The sequence below is a fragment of the Cygnus atratus genome, chromosome 24 (assembly GCF_013377495.2).
Source record: "Cygnus atratus isolate AKBS03 ecotype Queensland, Australia chromosome 24, CAtr_DNAZoo_HiC_assembly, whole genome shotgun sequence".
Classification (NCBI taxonomy): Eukaryota; Metazoa; Chordata; class Aves; order Anseriformes; family Anatidae; genus Cygnus; species Cygnus atratus.
In genome coordinates this window covers 2,484,698-2,499,031 of record NC_066385.1, presented here as the reverse complement: position 1 = coordinate 2,499,031, position 14,334 = coordinate 2,484,698, and the positions used below count along the sequence as shown (strand labels likewise).

Sequence of the window (14,334 nt, the reverse complement as noted above, 5' to 3'; positions counted from 1 at the left end):
CCGCGGCCAGGAGGGAGGGATGCTCACCTGGGAAAGCTCCGCCAGGCTGCCCCGGGGCACCGGGAAACAAACCCTCGCTGCTTCCCCTCGAGGCCTGAGGCAGGTCCCAGGCTGTGTGTGCAGCAGGGGATGCGGGGAGGCTGCGGGCCTTCGCTCCGACATCGCCCTGCCTCTTTGGGACAGTACTGAAGTGCGAAGTTCTTATTTTTCTTGTTTTCAGCAACTATGGATTTCGTTATCGGTGTTGATTGCATTAGCACCGCCACGTTTGCCCGCACCGGTCAGCAGATCCAAAAAACATGCACAACTTACGTAAAATACAAGAAAGTCCATGGAAGGTTTGGGGTTCATTATGCTTTTAATCCCCTAGAAACCCACAATTATTCATTATGATCAGAAAGAGCTGCTTTTTGCCATGGCAAAATAAAACATACTCCATTGCCCGTGAAAATGGCAGCTTCGGGAACAGCAAGTTGCTTTTGCTTTACACTTCAATGTTTACAGAGACTTATTGCTCAATTTCACTACAAACAGTACTTAAAAACATTTTACTAGATCTGGGGTTATCTGAGAAGACTGGTTTGACACTAGAAATATGGTCAGCTTTTACCTAATCATAGGAGTAATTTGAGTTCATTTAATGCCTTTCCCGAGCTTAATTTGCCCCCTTTGGAATTACTGCCATTTTTCTGATCAATTCAGATGTGCCCTGTCCTTCGTGCAAGTCAATACTCATGAAAATCAAGCTGATCAGGAAAGAAAGAGAGGCATTCAGAGCAACTGCCTGCCTGCATAGCCAGCCTCAAAATGCACTGTGTGAATTAATGAGCCATAAGGAGGAAGGCGTATTAACAGACAGCCACATCAAGGAATTCTTTTCTTTCTCCTCTTAGCTGGATATATTGGATTAAAAGCCACTATGATTGACTCGCAGATGCAAAAGTTTTGCATACTTATGTCCCACTCGTAGGTCAATAAGACTACAATAATCGGGACAGAAAGATGTTTCAGTGAAAAGGATCTAATTTGTTTTGCTGGCAGCACAGAGCAGTTCACATTGTATGCTTTATACATCTCCTATTATTGATAGCAATACTGTTTTTGTGTTGGACTCCTGAACCCATTTCTTAGGACTGTTGAGACAGGAAAACAACAACTACTACACGAGCAGTGTCAAACTTCTTTTATTTCAAACTTCTGCAATAGTGCATTAGTTACTGATTGATATGGAGAAAACCTCCCAGCAGTTTCTTCTCTCTATATAAACACGATAATACTGCAACTTTACAGTAATCAGAACCCTGTCTCTAAAATACTTGTGCATAACTGCAAACTGTTTTTAAATAAAAGCTCCATTCCGATATTGCTGACTTATTTCTGAACTGTAGTCTCCCCTCATGATTTCAAATTCTATTACAGCAAAAATTCCTAGCTCTGTGGACCCATAGATTGCTTTCATCAACATATTAAATATAAAGCTAAACTTGTTGTGTTTTTGTGTCCCATGACTGCAAATTAGAGTTATAGAAATGAGAAATAACACGTGGAAGGGAATGAAATAGGTACAGTTGGTCCAGAGTCGCACAAAGAGTACAAAGTCAAAAAAGGCACTGCAGAAAGGAAAAATCAAGCGTCGTTTTCAAAACAGGTTGTTCCTAACAGAGACACCAGTGACGCACAACTCATCAGAATAAAGCCTATGCTTTTCTGCATCATACTGAAAGATCAAGTTTTTATTGGTCTGTATGAACCAGACTTAACTTTGTTTACAATATCTCTCCAAAAATTAGCTTCTCTCAAGTTTACTTTTCCTTTTCGGTTGTTTTAAAAATGTGTTATTTCAACCAGCACAAGCTGGGCAGAATCAATTTCACAGGTAACCATTCTTCACAAATTAGCACAGCAAAAAAATCATGTTTAGATGGGGCTTTTGAATCCATTTGTTTTACAGGACTAAATCGAGGGGTGGTTTGTCAGGTTTTTTTAAGCACCTTATGTGCCACAGAGCAAACTGAAAAAAAAAAAAACACACATCTGCACAGTAAAATCGTTTTCCTGTCTGGTTGGGTTTTTGTAGCGATCTCAAGTAACGACTGTTTCTGTTGTGCAGGCTTGGTTTTCTACACTTACTTGTCTGCTGTGTCTATTAAGATGTTAACAAGCAGTGTGGGAAAAAAACAAACAAACCGCCAAGGCATACACTGGTACCGGAAACCTCTGGGCCCAGCAGAAATTATGCATAATAAAAGAAAATCATAAAAGCTCTTCCTTGGGCTTTTTGCTTGTTTCTGAGTGGCACTTATGAAAAATCAAGAGGTCCAGATACTAAAGAGACACTGGTATGTAACAAACCGATATACAAAAGGTATAAATAAGCCATTTTAACCCATGTTACAAAATTCCTGTTCATTTCCCAGCTTTTACTGACTTGAGTAGTTAGTTGGTCCTGGGCAGAGACTTCCACCGCCTCGATTTCTTCATCTGCTAAGGCAGCTCTAACACTTGACCTCTTTGCTCAAACGCTTTGAGGTGCACATACAGAAATCAATAAATAACACACGAATATTAACAGCTTCATGACGTATCTTTTTAAAAATTAGACCCTTTTCCCCATATTTCACAGAGGACTAAAAATACTGACAGGATGATTAAAAAAAATAAGATTTTTTTCCTTTTGCCTACCATGTTTAGGCAGTAGAATTCAACGAGACAGTTCAGTTTTGTTGCTAACCAGTTCTACACATTTCATGTATTTCTACAGTGAATCCAGTGGCACAGGAAAAGGTATGTTTAAGTGCTTATAAAGCTGAATTTGTCAATTTTTGCACAACAGAATCCTACCCCAGCTACTTTAGCTTTTAATAAAATAGTCGTAACACAACATTAGGCCTAAATTTCATAGCCCTTACCGTTTACCTGTCCTTCTCAACTCCAGATAACAAAAACTCAGCATTCTTTTGTGCTCAGTGAAGGTAATCAGTTCCTGTTCTCACTGCCTTCTGCCTCCGTAGATTATATAGGGTAAGAAAAGACAGACAGGAATACCTTGCCAAAGAGAATCAGTCCCAAATTAGCATGAATCAGGACTAACCGATTTATTGTCCTGTTTTCAAATTATGCTCTGAAGGGAAATATTTTCATCCAATATTTTCCAATATCTTCCAATATTTTCATCTCTCAGCACTCTGGTTATTTAGACTGCTAGGGAAGGGAAAACATAATTGAAGAGCACTTGTTTAAATCCTAACCCAAAACCCAGGCAAGACAATTCTACGGCATCGCACGCTTATATAAAGTGCATACAACGCTACGTAACGACAGCCTTGCAGACTGAGGTTCCTAATAACTCCTCTAAGATAACTATCTAGTGTGCTTTTACCCGTTTTTTTTGTTGTTGGCAAGAACCGTTCTCAACAACAGTGAATACCTGGGGGACGTGCTAGGAAAAGCTGGCATCAAAAGGCAAGTAGGGAGCGGTTCTCTTCATTTCCTTTTGCCCTGCAAAGTCTTCTCCTTTGCTTCCCCCTTGGACCACTAAAACCAGCAGGTGGGCTTTCAGAGAGCTGTGTTTCCAGCGCCATCCCTGCTACCAAACTCACTCATCGCTACAGAATAATTGTGCGAAGGCAATTCATCAGCAATTGCAAAGCTATTTGAGATTGTAGGATACAGGGTGTTCTAAAAGTGAAAAGAACTGTTGTTCTGTCATACAAAGGAGTTTACAACCTATTCCTCATTCAGCTCTCAGTGCCCTAATAAAGTGGCAGCAGAACAGAATATGTAGGATTGTGCTAGACAGAGGGTGAGTGAGAATGAACGAACAGAAGGCAACTGGGCAATTCTTGGCACAAAGTCGAGGTCTGTGCTTTAAGCCCCCCCAGTCGGTGTACACGTGAGTAAGGGCTGTGCTGCATAAATTCTCAATTCACACACCGGTTATTTTTACACGTCTGGTAAAGTGGGACACCGTCACAACCCACATCTGGCTTCACGTCTTAAGGACAGTTGGTGACAAGGCTGAGGTGCGTTGGTCTCTCCGCGACGTGCCAGCACAGGTACGTAGTTCCACAGCACGAAGTAAGGAGTTTGCTGCAATCCCGCACTGGGAATCCACGGGCACAGAGAGACTGCTTGAACATCGTGTGCATGAAATAAAGGGCACTGTAACGCTTTGGAGTGGTGCCACTGTGTATAGTGGGTGCGGGTTGTGGGGAATAAAAGGTGCAGCGATATTAAAAATAGACTTTCCACATCCTTCATTCTGCCCGGGACAGGTCGTCACACGTGAGAAGATGAAGATAAGTGCTAAAATTTAAAAAATATTAATCCAAGCCATGTGCTTGAACACAGGCTGTGCTACATGACTAGCAGCAGAGCTTCCAGATGCTGCTACACGAGAAGAAAGAGGAATCCTGTTCTCAGCCTTCTTCCACTTCTCTCTCCCAGTCATTGCAGCAATGCTTTACCGAGCATGAACATGCACTAAAGAGAAGACAGTTCACTATCACGTAAAAAAACAACAACAAAAAAAAGTGAGAAAAAAAAATAAAATAAAAAATACAAGAAAGAATAAAAGGACATTGCTGCTAGACCCAAGCAGATGGTGTAGTCAGTGCACCTAACAGCAAGCCCAGCCTGGTGGGGATGACTCTTTTATGTTAATGTAATCCCCACTCCCAGGAGCAGAGGAACTTCCATCACGGGTGGACGAGGACATCATCTTTTCAATCAGGACTCTGGAAGACAAACATATGTGACTTTGTTTTTTTTTCTTAAACAAGCAGCATTGGGCCACACAGTTTTGAAGAAATACAAAAAAATAGAACCAAATAAAATAAAACAAATAGAAATAACTCCTTTTAGAAGAACACACAACTCCAGAACTTTAAGGACCGAAGAGTGAGGTTAAGGAGCCTGATCCGCACTGACAGCAGCACCGCTGCTACTACCTGGCAGCAGCGGGAGGCTGCAGTGATGATAACTGATGCCTGAGGACTGGGACGCAGCAACCAGCTTCCTAGGGACAAACTGCCCAACCTCAGGTACGGTCTGAATGCCCATCGCTGCTGCCTCTCACCTTTCAGAACAAGCCAAATTCTCTATTAAAGGATTAGTGCATCACAAAAGAATTTCTAATATATTTGCACAAGAAGCCCCATCCTCCTGGTAGAAGGCAGCATACGGAAAAAAACCCATCCCTGGTACCGATTAAAGCATTTCTGTTTCGAAAAGCATGTTGGAGCTTAACCAGGGACAGAACTTCTGACCTTTTAGAATTCAGTTTCCCTCCAGGAGATTTACTTGCACGTTATTGCTGCTATTTGTTACTCCCTGACAGCATCTCCCCTCACCTCAGATGGCGGTGTCTGAGAGAGGGAATTAACTCTTGAGATGCATCACGAGGCATTGTGCCTACCTCATGGACTCATTAATGTTCTTGTTTTCCTTGACAGACGTCTCCACCCAGCCAGAAAAGCCGTTTTCTTTGCTGAAGCGATCCACTTCTTCTCTCGTCACTGCCCATGGGGAAAGGTCACACTGTAAAAGGAGAGTCAGTCATTTTAAGTTCAGCCTTTTAATTTTTAAGCTGGGAGAGGAAAAAAAAAACCTCTCCCCTCACCCAAACAGTGCCTGTGTCGAGGCAGCAGGAGGGCTCAGCCCCATGCATCTCCGAGATCACAATCTGAGCGCTCTTAGGGCAAGGTTCTTAATGGGATGTTGCAAGCAGCAGTACATTTATCTCATCTCACTGACACACCTCAGCCAAGCACGCATGGAATGGAGGTTCCTCCAGAGCAGGACAAGAAAGCACTGTCACTCGTCCAAAATCTGCCAGGCCTAGCAGCACCAAGGGGATTTTACCGGCGTGGTGCCACCGAGGCAATGCCATGGATGTCAGTGGGCAGCACAAAGAGAGTGAGAAAACCTGCCCCAGGGAGCTCGTGTTGGTGGGAGTGCAGCCCGGGCAGTCACACGGCTTTCCTTAACGCAGGCCCAAATGTTACTGTAAAATTGCTATCGCAGTTCATTGCTTGTGAAGAAGTGGAGAAGAAAAGCCATTCTCCCACCCACCTCTCATGTTTTTGATTCGTCTCCAATTTTAGACTCTCTCAAACCAGGCAAGTCTCAAACTGAATCTGGAAATGGCTGCTGAGCCAACGCTGGCACGCGAGGAACAGAAAGGTACTTTTTAAATGAATGAGAAATAAATCACTGAAAGACAGCACCCGTTCTGCACGGCGAAACCTGACACTGCACCCAAACGAAAAGTAGCCATCCCTCTGGCAGCTCAAGTTTGTCGCGCACAAACTTCCCCAGGCACGTTAAAGACCAAGAAAGAAGAAGAAAAGCTTTCAGTGCCGGAGGTACAGATCTCTAGCTCCAGAAGCAGAAGAAACATCCTAGGACAAAGCAGGTGCTCACACCTCCTTAGTGCCATCCAGCGTTAGGTCCTACCAGTCTCCTAAATAAGGAGGAGAATCCTTGCTAGAGAAAGAAAATTCAAAAGACATAAGGAAAGGATTAAAAGCCCACAGGCTGTGGTACAGCTCAGGGCAAGGCTCAGAAGGTGTCTCCTTCCATTCTGCAGCTGGGAAAGCCCAGGCAGACGCACACGCACACGCAAAGTACACGCACACGGAGCGTGTCTCAAGCTGCTCACTTTGTTAGCCAGCAGCAGGCAAGGCACAGGGTTCCCGTCGGGCAGCGTCAGCTTGCTGTCCAGATCCTGCTTCCACTTCTGGCTGTTGCTGAAGGTGCTGACGTTGGTGACATCGAACATGATGATGCAGGCGGACGCCTCCCTGTAGTACAGCCGCGTCATTGACGTGAAGCGTTCCTGCCCTTCAGGATCAAAAGGAAAAGAAATCCCCCCAGAAGTTACCGTTTTTTAGACTTATTCATGGAAATTACGTGCCCATGAGGGTACTTCATTTCCTCAGCTCACACCATCAACCTCCACTAAGTAACGAGGAAATGGGCACTGAGATGCATCCCGCCTCGGAGCCTCAGCAGTGCAGGGAACTGCGACAAACTGGGAGTTCGTAACCCCGACCCAGCCACTCAGGTGTCCCAGAAATGTTTTGCCTGACTCCCAGTGTAACAAGTTAAATTAAATTTCGCATCCCCTGGATGCGCACCCCCTGGATAAGGGCAGCCGTACTGCCTTCCAAATCTTAAACGTCTTTTGGGGACTGAAATCGAAATCAGTTTCTTGCTGCAATCCTCTTGCAGCAAACTTCTCCTTCCTGTTTTCTTTTTAGAGATTCCAGACGCGCACGCCTGAACGGTGAAAACAGAGGCACCCACAGCCCTGTTTTTCTCGCTTCCCTGCATCCAGAGGTGCCATTTTAGAGCTGCTACGGCACCGACCTGGCCTTTGCCCTCCAGCACTAGGGCAGCTGAGGACGGCTGAGCGGGCTGCACGGCCGGCTCTCCCCAAAGGCCCCCCCAAAGGTGCCCCACTGCTGACCCAGGCCTGCCAACCCAGCTCAGCACGGCTCGGCATGGCACGGCGTCCTGTTTCCAGGACCGCTGCCCGCTGGCCTCTGCCGCTCCGCTCCGGGGTGGACGCCTGTTCCCAAGGAAACCCCCAGCCCTGCTCGCACAGGTCACTGAGCAGCCAGGGAGCGACGGCCCGGGCCCCTCTGGTCCCGGCAGCCAGACCGGAGAGACTTCAGTGGGGTTACACATGCAGGCATAGGGCCTGGCTGCCGTGCCAGAAATCAGAATTTGCACACCAGACTCAGAGCCGGGAGGTTATACACCCAGTTACAGATCAGCTTCTCTCCCCATTCATCTGCTGTGCCTTTGCAATTGAAAATAAAGGTTTGATAGAATTTATCGTCTATGCTTCCGTGTTCTTTACAGATGAGTTTTTGATTAAATATTAAAACTACTGCTGCAAACTAGAGACAGCACTGCAAACCAGGACAGTCCTGTCCCTTGAATCCATAGGCTTTTAGGATTTATGTTTGCAGCAGACTCCTACTGGAGGAAAATAATACTAATAACAATAAATAAAAAAGCCAAGCACTCAAGAGCTTTAAATTTACTCCTGAACAGCTTCGTGGTTCGCGTGACGTACCTGCAATGTCCCAGAGCTGAAGTCGCACTGTCTCTGACTCTGACCACTGGACCACCTTCAGAGCAAAATCCACTGGAAAACCCCCCAAAAGAAAGGAAACCTCATTAGGGGCATTCTGCACCACGGGGCTCGTTCCTCCACAGCCCCTCACCACCTCCCAGCGCCGCTGTCCCGGTTGTGGCAGCTCGCACCGGCCCAGCACCCGCACCAGCAGGAGTTTGAAGTGAAAGGATCAGAGCTAACCATGCGCCATGCCCCCTTTTAAAATTCCTAATACTACAGGAAGCTCAGAAAAATGCCAATAAAATGCTGGATTTGTGGCAGTTGTCTGTGTTTTTTTCTGCACTGCCTAAACCATTCAGCCACTGGTAGGTATGTGGAGCCCGGTGTCTCCTTCCCGCGTGCTGCTCACCACGACCTGCAGCTCATCCTTAACAAACACAGAGAGCAGAAAGGGAAACCACTGCATTTTCCTCGGATTACGATGCATCAGGTTTTCACTGCAGAAGGAAACTGCCCAGCAATGCTGCCTTCCATGCTCAGCAGGCCTGGAACGTTTTGAAGCTCGGACCTCATTAAAAAAAAGCAGAAATAAAAAATCCTGCAGCTCTTACTGCTGGGAGCACAGGCGTGACCCCAAGCACTTTGCAATTTGCTGCCCCACTGGGCTGTGGCTCTCCGGTGTTTTCAGCTTCTGACTAATTAATCCCCTCTGGATTAATGAATAAATTTTAAACAGCCCCCACTAGTTTGGGTCCTCAGAGAGGTTCACCGGGTAAAGCCTCAGCACCTGCTCCTTGTAGGTTACTCATTTACGTTCATGTTAAAGAACTATTTAATCCTGTTCCCAGCCTCCTTGTTACAAAGCTGGTGTTTCCCCCATCGTCTTCCCAGGTGCTCCACCTCAGAGCAGTGACTTCGTGCTGGTCAGTAAGCTGCTGAGGAGCCGAGGCAGCAATCGCAGGCTGGGTGTTTGGGGCGGCTGCTCCTGGGGCAGGCAGGACGGGGACCCCGAGCCTGCACGGCTGGACTGCAGGGGTGCCACAGGTCGCTGCAGGCAGCGGGAGCACAGCAGAAGCTGCGGCTGAGACCTGCTGCAAAACGCGGTATTTTGTACCTCTGCTGCAAAACGCGGTGACTACGGAGGGGCAGTTTTTGTGTCACACGTCCTTGCAGGGTTCCCATGTCTGCAGGGATGGAGAGGGGCAAGCTTCCCACTACAGCCTACCAGCAAGGGATGCTGAATAGAAACAAACGTGATAGTCACAGAATCTTTTAGGCTGGAAAAGAGCCTTAAAAATCCTCAAGTCCAACCATCACCTGACAGTACCAGGTCCACCACTAAGCCACGTCCCTTGGTGCCACATCCACGCACCCCTGAAACAACCTCTGGGATGGGGGCTCCACCAGCACCCCAGGGAGCCCGTCCCGGTGCCCTTCTGCAAGGAAATTCTCTGACATCCACACTAAACCTCCCCTGGCACAACCTGAGGACATTACCTCGTGTCCTATTTCCTGTCACCTGAGAAAAGAGTCCATCCCCTCCTCGCTGCAGCCTCCCTGCAGGCAGCTGTAGGAGTGACATGCTCTGCCCTCAGCCTCCGGACCAAACACCCCCAGCCCCTCAACCCCGCTCCCCGTTTCCCAACAGCTTCTCTCACTGCTCCTCTCTGAACGCGTCCCAGCACCTCAGCGTCCTCCCTGCGGCCAGGGGCCTGGAGACAAACACAGGACGCGTTCAGCGAGGGCCCCACCGCACTTTACAGAGGACAAAGCTCCGTGTTGGACCAGGCAGGAGGCTGCAGGGAGGCCGCGGGGCTCTCCCCATCCACCGCCACCTCAGCCCCCGACCCCAGGGTGCTGGCTCCTGACTGCGGGCCCCCGGGGCTCACCTCCCACGGTGGACTTGTAGTGCCGGTTGAAGCTGTCGTTGGCGTAGCGCTGCACCAGCGACGTCTTCCCCACCGTGGCGTCCCCCACCACCAGCACCTTGAACATGCGGTCGCGGTGCCCCATCCCGGCCCTGCAGCCGCCCGCTGCGATCATGTGAGGGTCAGGTGGCAGCAGCGGAACCGCCACCGGCCGCAGGGCTGCCGGGACATGTAGTCCGTGGCACTCAGCCTCGCCACCACGCAGGCCTGCGGCTGCTTCTCCCTCTGGGACTGAACGCCCCAAGGGTCCTCTCTGCAGTGGAACAGCCCTGAAGGGACCCTCGGAGATCAGCCAAGGGCCTGAGCGCTTTAGGGCCAGCCAGTTAAAGCATTTTAACGAGGGCTCCATCTGTTAACGAGGCATGGGGCTGATGGCAGCCACCAGCACCCGACCCCCCTCACACTGAAGAAATGCTGCCGGCTGTGCAGGCTGAGGCTGCCCTGGCGCAGCTCCCCCACACCCCGCACTGCTGAGCCCCGTGCCTCCACTTCCCCCCTCAGGAAGCCGCAGGGATCCCCCACTGCTTTCCTCCCCGCAAGCTAAGCGGGAAAAGAATCCATCCCCCCCAGGGAGCCCCAGGCGGCCACCCCGTGCCCGAATACCCTGGTATTTGGGGCATGGGGAAGAAGGGGGGCAGCAGAGCCCTGGCCAGGCACAGCCCCACAGGGGAATCACTCCATGCCAACGGGGAGCAACTCCCACAGCTGGAGGGAACATGGAGCCCTCTGAGGGCCACCAACTCCCCCAGAGCCAGGGGGCTGCTTAACACACCCCCAAATCGCACAGAAGCCCCGTGTCCTGCTCGCCTTAACCAAGGCGCAGGCGAGGAGCCCCCAGGGACCAGAGGCCGAGCCTGCGGAGCCAGGGAAGGGCTTTTGTACACAGCGAGAGGCCGAAGAGCAAACAGCCGCCGTTCTTGCCAGGAGCTTGCACGCAGCTGCCTGGACCCCACCACAGGCAAGGCAGAAGCCCGTCCGCTAACCTGTCACTTTGACTAATGGTGTTTTGCCTAACACACAACAATTCGTTTTATTTTCTTAACTCTCCCTGCACCACCTACCACAAGGCCTCCAGGATAAGCTAGAACAAGCTGCAAAACACAAGAGAAACTTTCAACCTTGTAAAGAGGCTTATGAAGGAAAGACACCACAGTGCACATAAATAAATGTCATCTTTATTTAACGAAATATAATTTATCAGTTAAGTTGACATCTGTCAATTCAGTTATAGGAACTATAAATAATTAAGACAGTCTTTTTCCTTTAATAAAAAGAGTAAACCAGGATTTTTCATTTGCAGTCAGCTGTATAGTAGGCATGCATTTGAGTGCAACTGGTGGGAAAACATTTTGTCCATCAACATTCTGAAATTTTAAGTTAGAGTCTTCCCTGATCTATTCACCCCACCTTATACGAATTTTACAGGCACCACCAATCCCAGCAGCATGACAGCTCTTCATCACCTCTGGGTCTCTGCATCTTACAGGAGACCACGAGCAGCAGATTCTTCCTCGGGCACAAATCCTTTCTTGGGGAACTAAATAGCGATGTGACACACAAAAGACCGGCAGAGTTTCATACATTATATATATATATATGTAAAAGCTTACATGTTAATGGAAGGAAATCTTATATCTATTCCTCAACATTAGGCAGAGAAATCAGGTGAGCAGCAGAGGGTACTCCAGAAGTCTCTGGGCTGAGACTTCCATACGTGGGTGTGAGATTTTGGTTGTTTGGTGTTTTTCTGTTTGTTTTTTAAACAGAGCCGTGGCCAAATTAGACCTGTGAGAAGCCAAGTCACTAGGGTGAAGAGTACGAGGTTCAGAGCTACTGCCGCAAGCGATATGCTGCAAAGATGGAGAAGGGGAAAGCAAGCCCTACATCAGCAAGGTAGAAAGGGGAATCTTTCTAATCTTTCAAAAATCTATCGCCTGCTCTTCTTAGGGTCTGAGAGCGGGCAGCCTGATGGGGCAAGGGCCAGCTCTCTGCCTGCTGACCACTGCAAACAGCTAAGGCAGTAGAGAAGGGAGAACTCTGTGCTCACACACTGAAGCACACTCACACACTGAAGCACAGAAGGATTCTTCTACTAAGAGTGGTCCCTCAGCAATCTCTCTAGTGCGCACAAGAGCCTGACTACATTTGATTTAGATACTGCTGCTTCTGGGGCTTTGCAGCACTGGCTTCCCACGCACTAACCCTGAGCTCCCTTTCCAGCATGCTTGTCTTCAGAGAAAGGACCAACTCTGCAAGCAGGGCTCTGGGCTGGGACGTGCTGTTACTGCATTGTTCCTTATCTAGAAAGAAAAACGGTCTGCACTTGGGCAGGGAGCTGTAAAGCTCAGCTAGTTCCTGTGCTGTCCACAGTAACAAACAAATCTTCCAACCCGGCCTTATTTCGGATGAAGCTCAGCATCCCCAGCACCACATTGCACCGTTTTTCAGCACAGAGATGCCCAGCACTGCTGGGATGGAAAACCAGAAGGAGAAGACAAGTGTTGGTTTCAGTAAGGCCTGTACAAGAAATGCAGAAGTTAACCGAACTGAGGAAATTAAGCCAAGCAAGGATGGCTGCGTTCTGCTGTGAGGAGCATGCTTAAGCACAAAAGAGAAGCAGCAGCCTACAGGCAGGCACAAATTCAACAGCTTTCAGGTTACGGTCTGGGCCTGCGAATAACCAGGACAGGCAGTGCCCGGAGCAGGACTGCTGTGCTCCAGGCCTTCAGAGCTAACTAAAATGAGAGCTTTTGCTGTTATTTCAGGATCGGGATGCAAGGTGCTACTATGCTGAATGCTGTAGGCATCTCCCTAGAGTTTGAGGGCATGCTGGCAGCTCCCCAAGCTTTGGGTACCACAGCACTGAAGTTAAGTTCCATGGGATACTGTATTTTTCCCATCCTTGACAGATGTTAAGAGCTTGCTCCCATGCATTCAATTTATGTTCATGCATTAGAGGCTGTTTAATAGCGCTGTCTGCTTCAGCACATCATTTAAACTCGGTGTAACTGAGTGAAGTTTCCAAGTCAATAAGATCTGCTTACATCAAACTGCACTCAGTTTACTGAATTGATTTATATCCAGATGGGAAAAGTAAAAAGCACCAAGTGCCAACAGCGTTCAGGAGGATCATTTACAAATACCTTGGTCACGCAGCCAGAACAGGTTTTCACTGACTATTGCACGCGAGTCCTTCCAGGCTGCACAAGCAGAGCAACAGAAGGTGCCTCAGCCATCGCCCAGCTGAACAGCACAAAAAGGAGGTGGGAAAACTGAGCAGGGAACCCTGCGCTCACAGTGCTCAGCCAGTGCTCACGTGCTGGGCTGTCACTGACTGCAGATTTCGCGGGCCTGCTCAAGGACAAGCAGGTTCCTTTTCTACGGGCCAGTACAGAGCTGCACTAAGAACCCAGGGCTTCAAAAGTCAGACTGCACCCACTGAGATGTTTTCCAGCTGGTTCCTACACCCACAGAGAACACCAGCAGCCGAACGCAGAAGTGGTTTTCCAAGGGACACCAGCATCCTAACGCTCCCAAGTCTGAAATGCCTCAGGCTCTGCAGGGAAAGGTACTGAGTGGCTTCTTCCCAGCTGCAATGGGCCCGTCAGCAGCACGCAGCAGCTGAAAGAAAGCCTTAATGCACAAAATAGGATTTATTTTTCCATCCACCCAAAAAGAAAAGCCAACTGAACTGTGCAGACTGTCAGAAGAATATCGCAGTGCCCATACCAGCACAAAGGAGAGGCTGGCACCCACCACGACTCCAGCAGATCTTCCCGCAGAGCACTAGCAGGAGGAAGGGGAGGAAGATGGATGGGAGAGCTCAAAGCATCTTCAGGCAAAGCGCAGAGCACATCAGTTTGCATGCAGCAGGAGCTGAAGCTTGGTGCACGAGCAGTTTGCAGTCTCCGAGATGCAGATGCTGCCAGATGGTTGGCAAAGGGAGCCTAAATCTGTCAGCAGAGAGCAGCCTGCTCACAGCCAGATCTCAGGGCTCTGCAGTCGCTCACTTTCCTTGTGGGCACACAGGAACGGGCATTTTGGTACGGAGGATGCTTCCTCACTACCTTCACTAATCCCTCTGTGTGCTTTGGAGGCCAGGCACAGGAGGGATTCAGAAAGCAAACAGGAGGGAGGAAGGTGACAGGGTAGAGAGGAAAGGAGGTAACTCCATGCCCTCGTCCACAAGGTGTACTCTGCTAGAAGGTGCCTGCTCAGTAAAATAAATCTGAACCTTACCTCCAACATTTGAGACGCTTATGAAGCGAAAAAAGCAACCCTTCACCTCTAGTGACATGCGCAGGGCGGGCTTCCTAC

The 14,334-nt window shown here is 48.7% G+C and overlaps 1 protein-coding gene across 1 annotated transcript; it reads right to left on the bottom strand.

Moving 5' to 3' along the window:
- Positions 1 to 4,176: 4,176 nt before the first annotated feature.
- On the bottom strand, positions 4,177 to 10,442 carry RAB29 (RAB29, member RAS oncogene family). The gene is made up of 5 exons (XM_035561644.2): positions 9,979 to 10,442; positions 8,087 to 8,158; positions 6,662 to 6,843; positions 5,417 to 5,538; positions 4,177 to 4,736 (listed from the first exon to the last, which is right to left on the bottom strand). Exons 1-5 carry the CDS (start codon positions 10,364 to 10,366, stop codon positions 4,619 to 4,621), a joined length of 882 nt encoding a protein of 293 aa, XP_035417537.1. The 5' UTR covers positions 10,367 to 10,442; the 3' UTR covers positions 4,177 to 4,618.
- Between the last annotated feature and the right edge of the window lie 3,892 nt (positions 10,443 to 14,334).

Excerpts from the sequence above, each read along its gene's own strand:
- RAB29 (XM_035561644.2), bottom strand. The coding sequence starts at position 10,366 with ATGGAGCCCTCGTTAAAATGCTTTAACTGGCTGGCCCTAAAGCGCTCA. Across the intron at positions 6,844-8,086 it reads TCAGCTCTGGGACATTGCAG|GGCAGGAACGCTTCACGTCA; the intron begins GTACGTCACGCG and ends TTGATCCTGAAG. Across the intron at positions 4,737-5,416 it reads AACATTAATGAGTCCATGAG|AGTCCTGATTGAAAAGATGA; the intron begins GTAGGCACAATG and ends TTTGTCTTCCAG.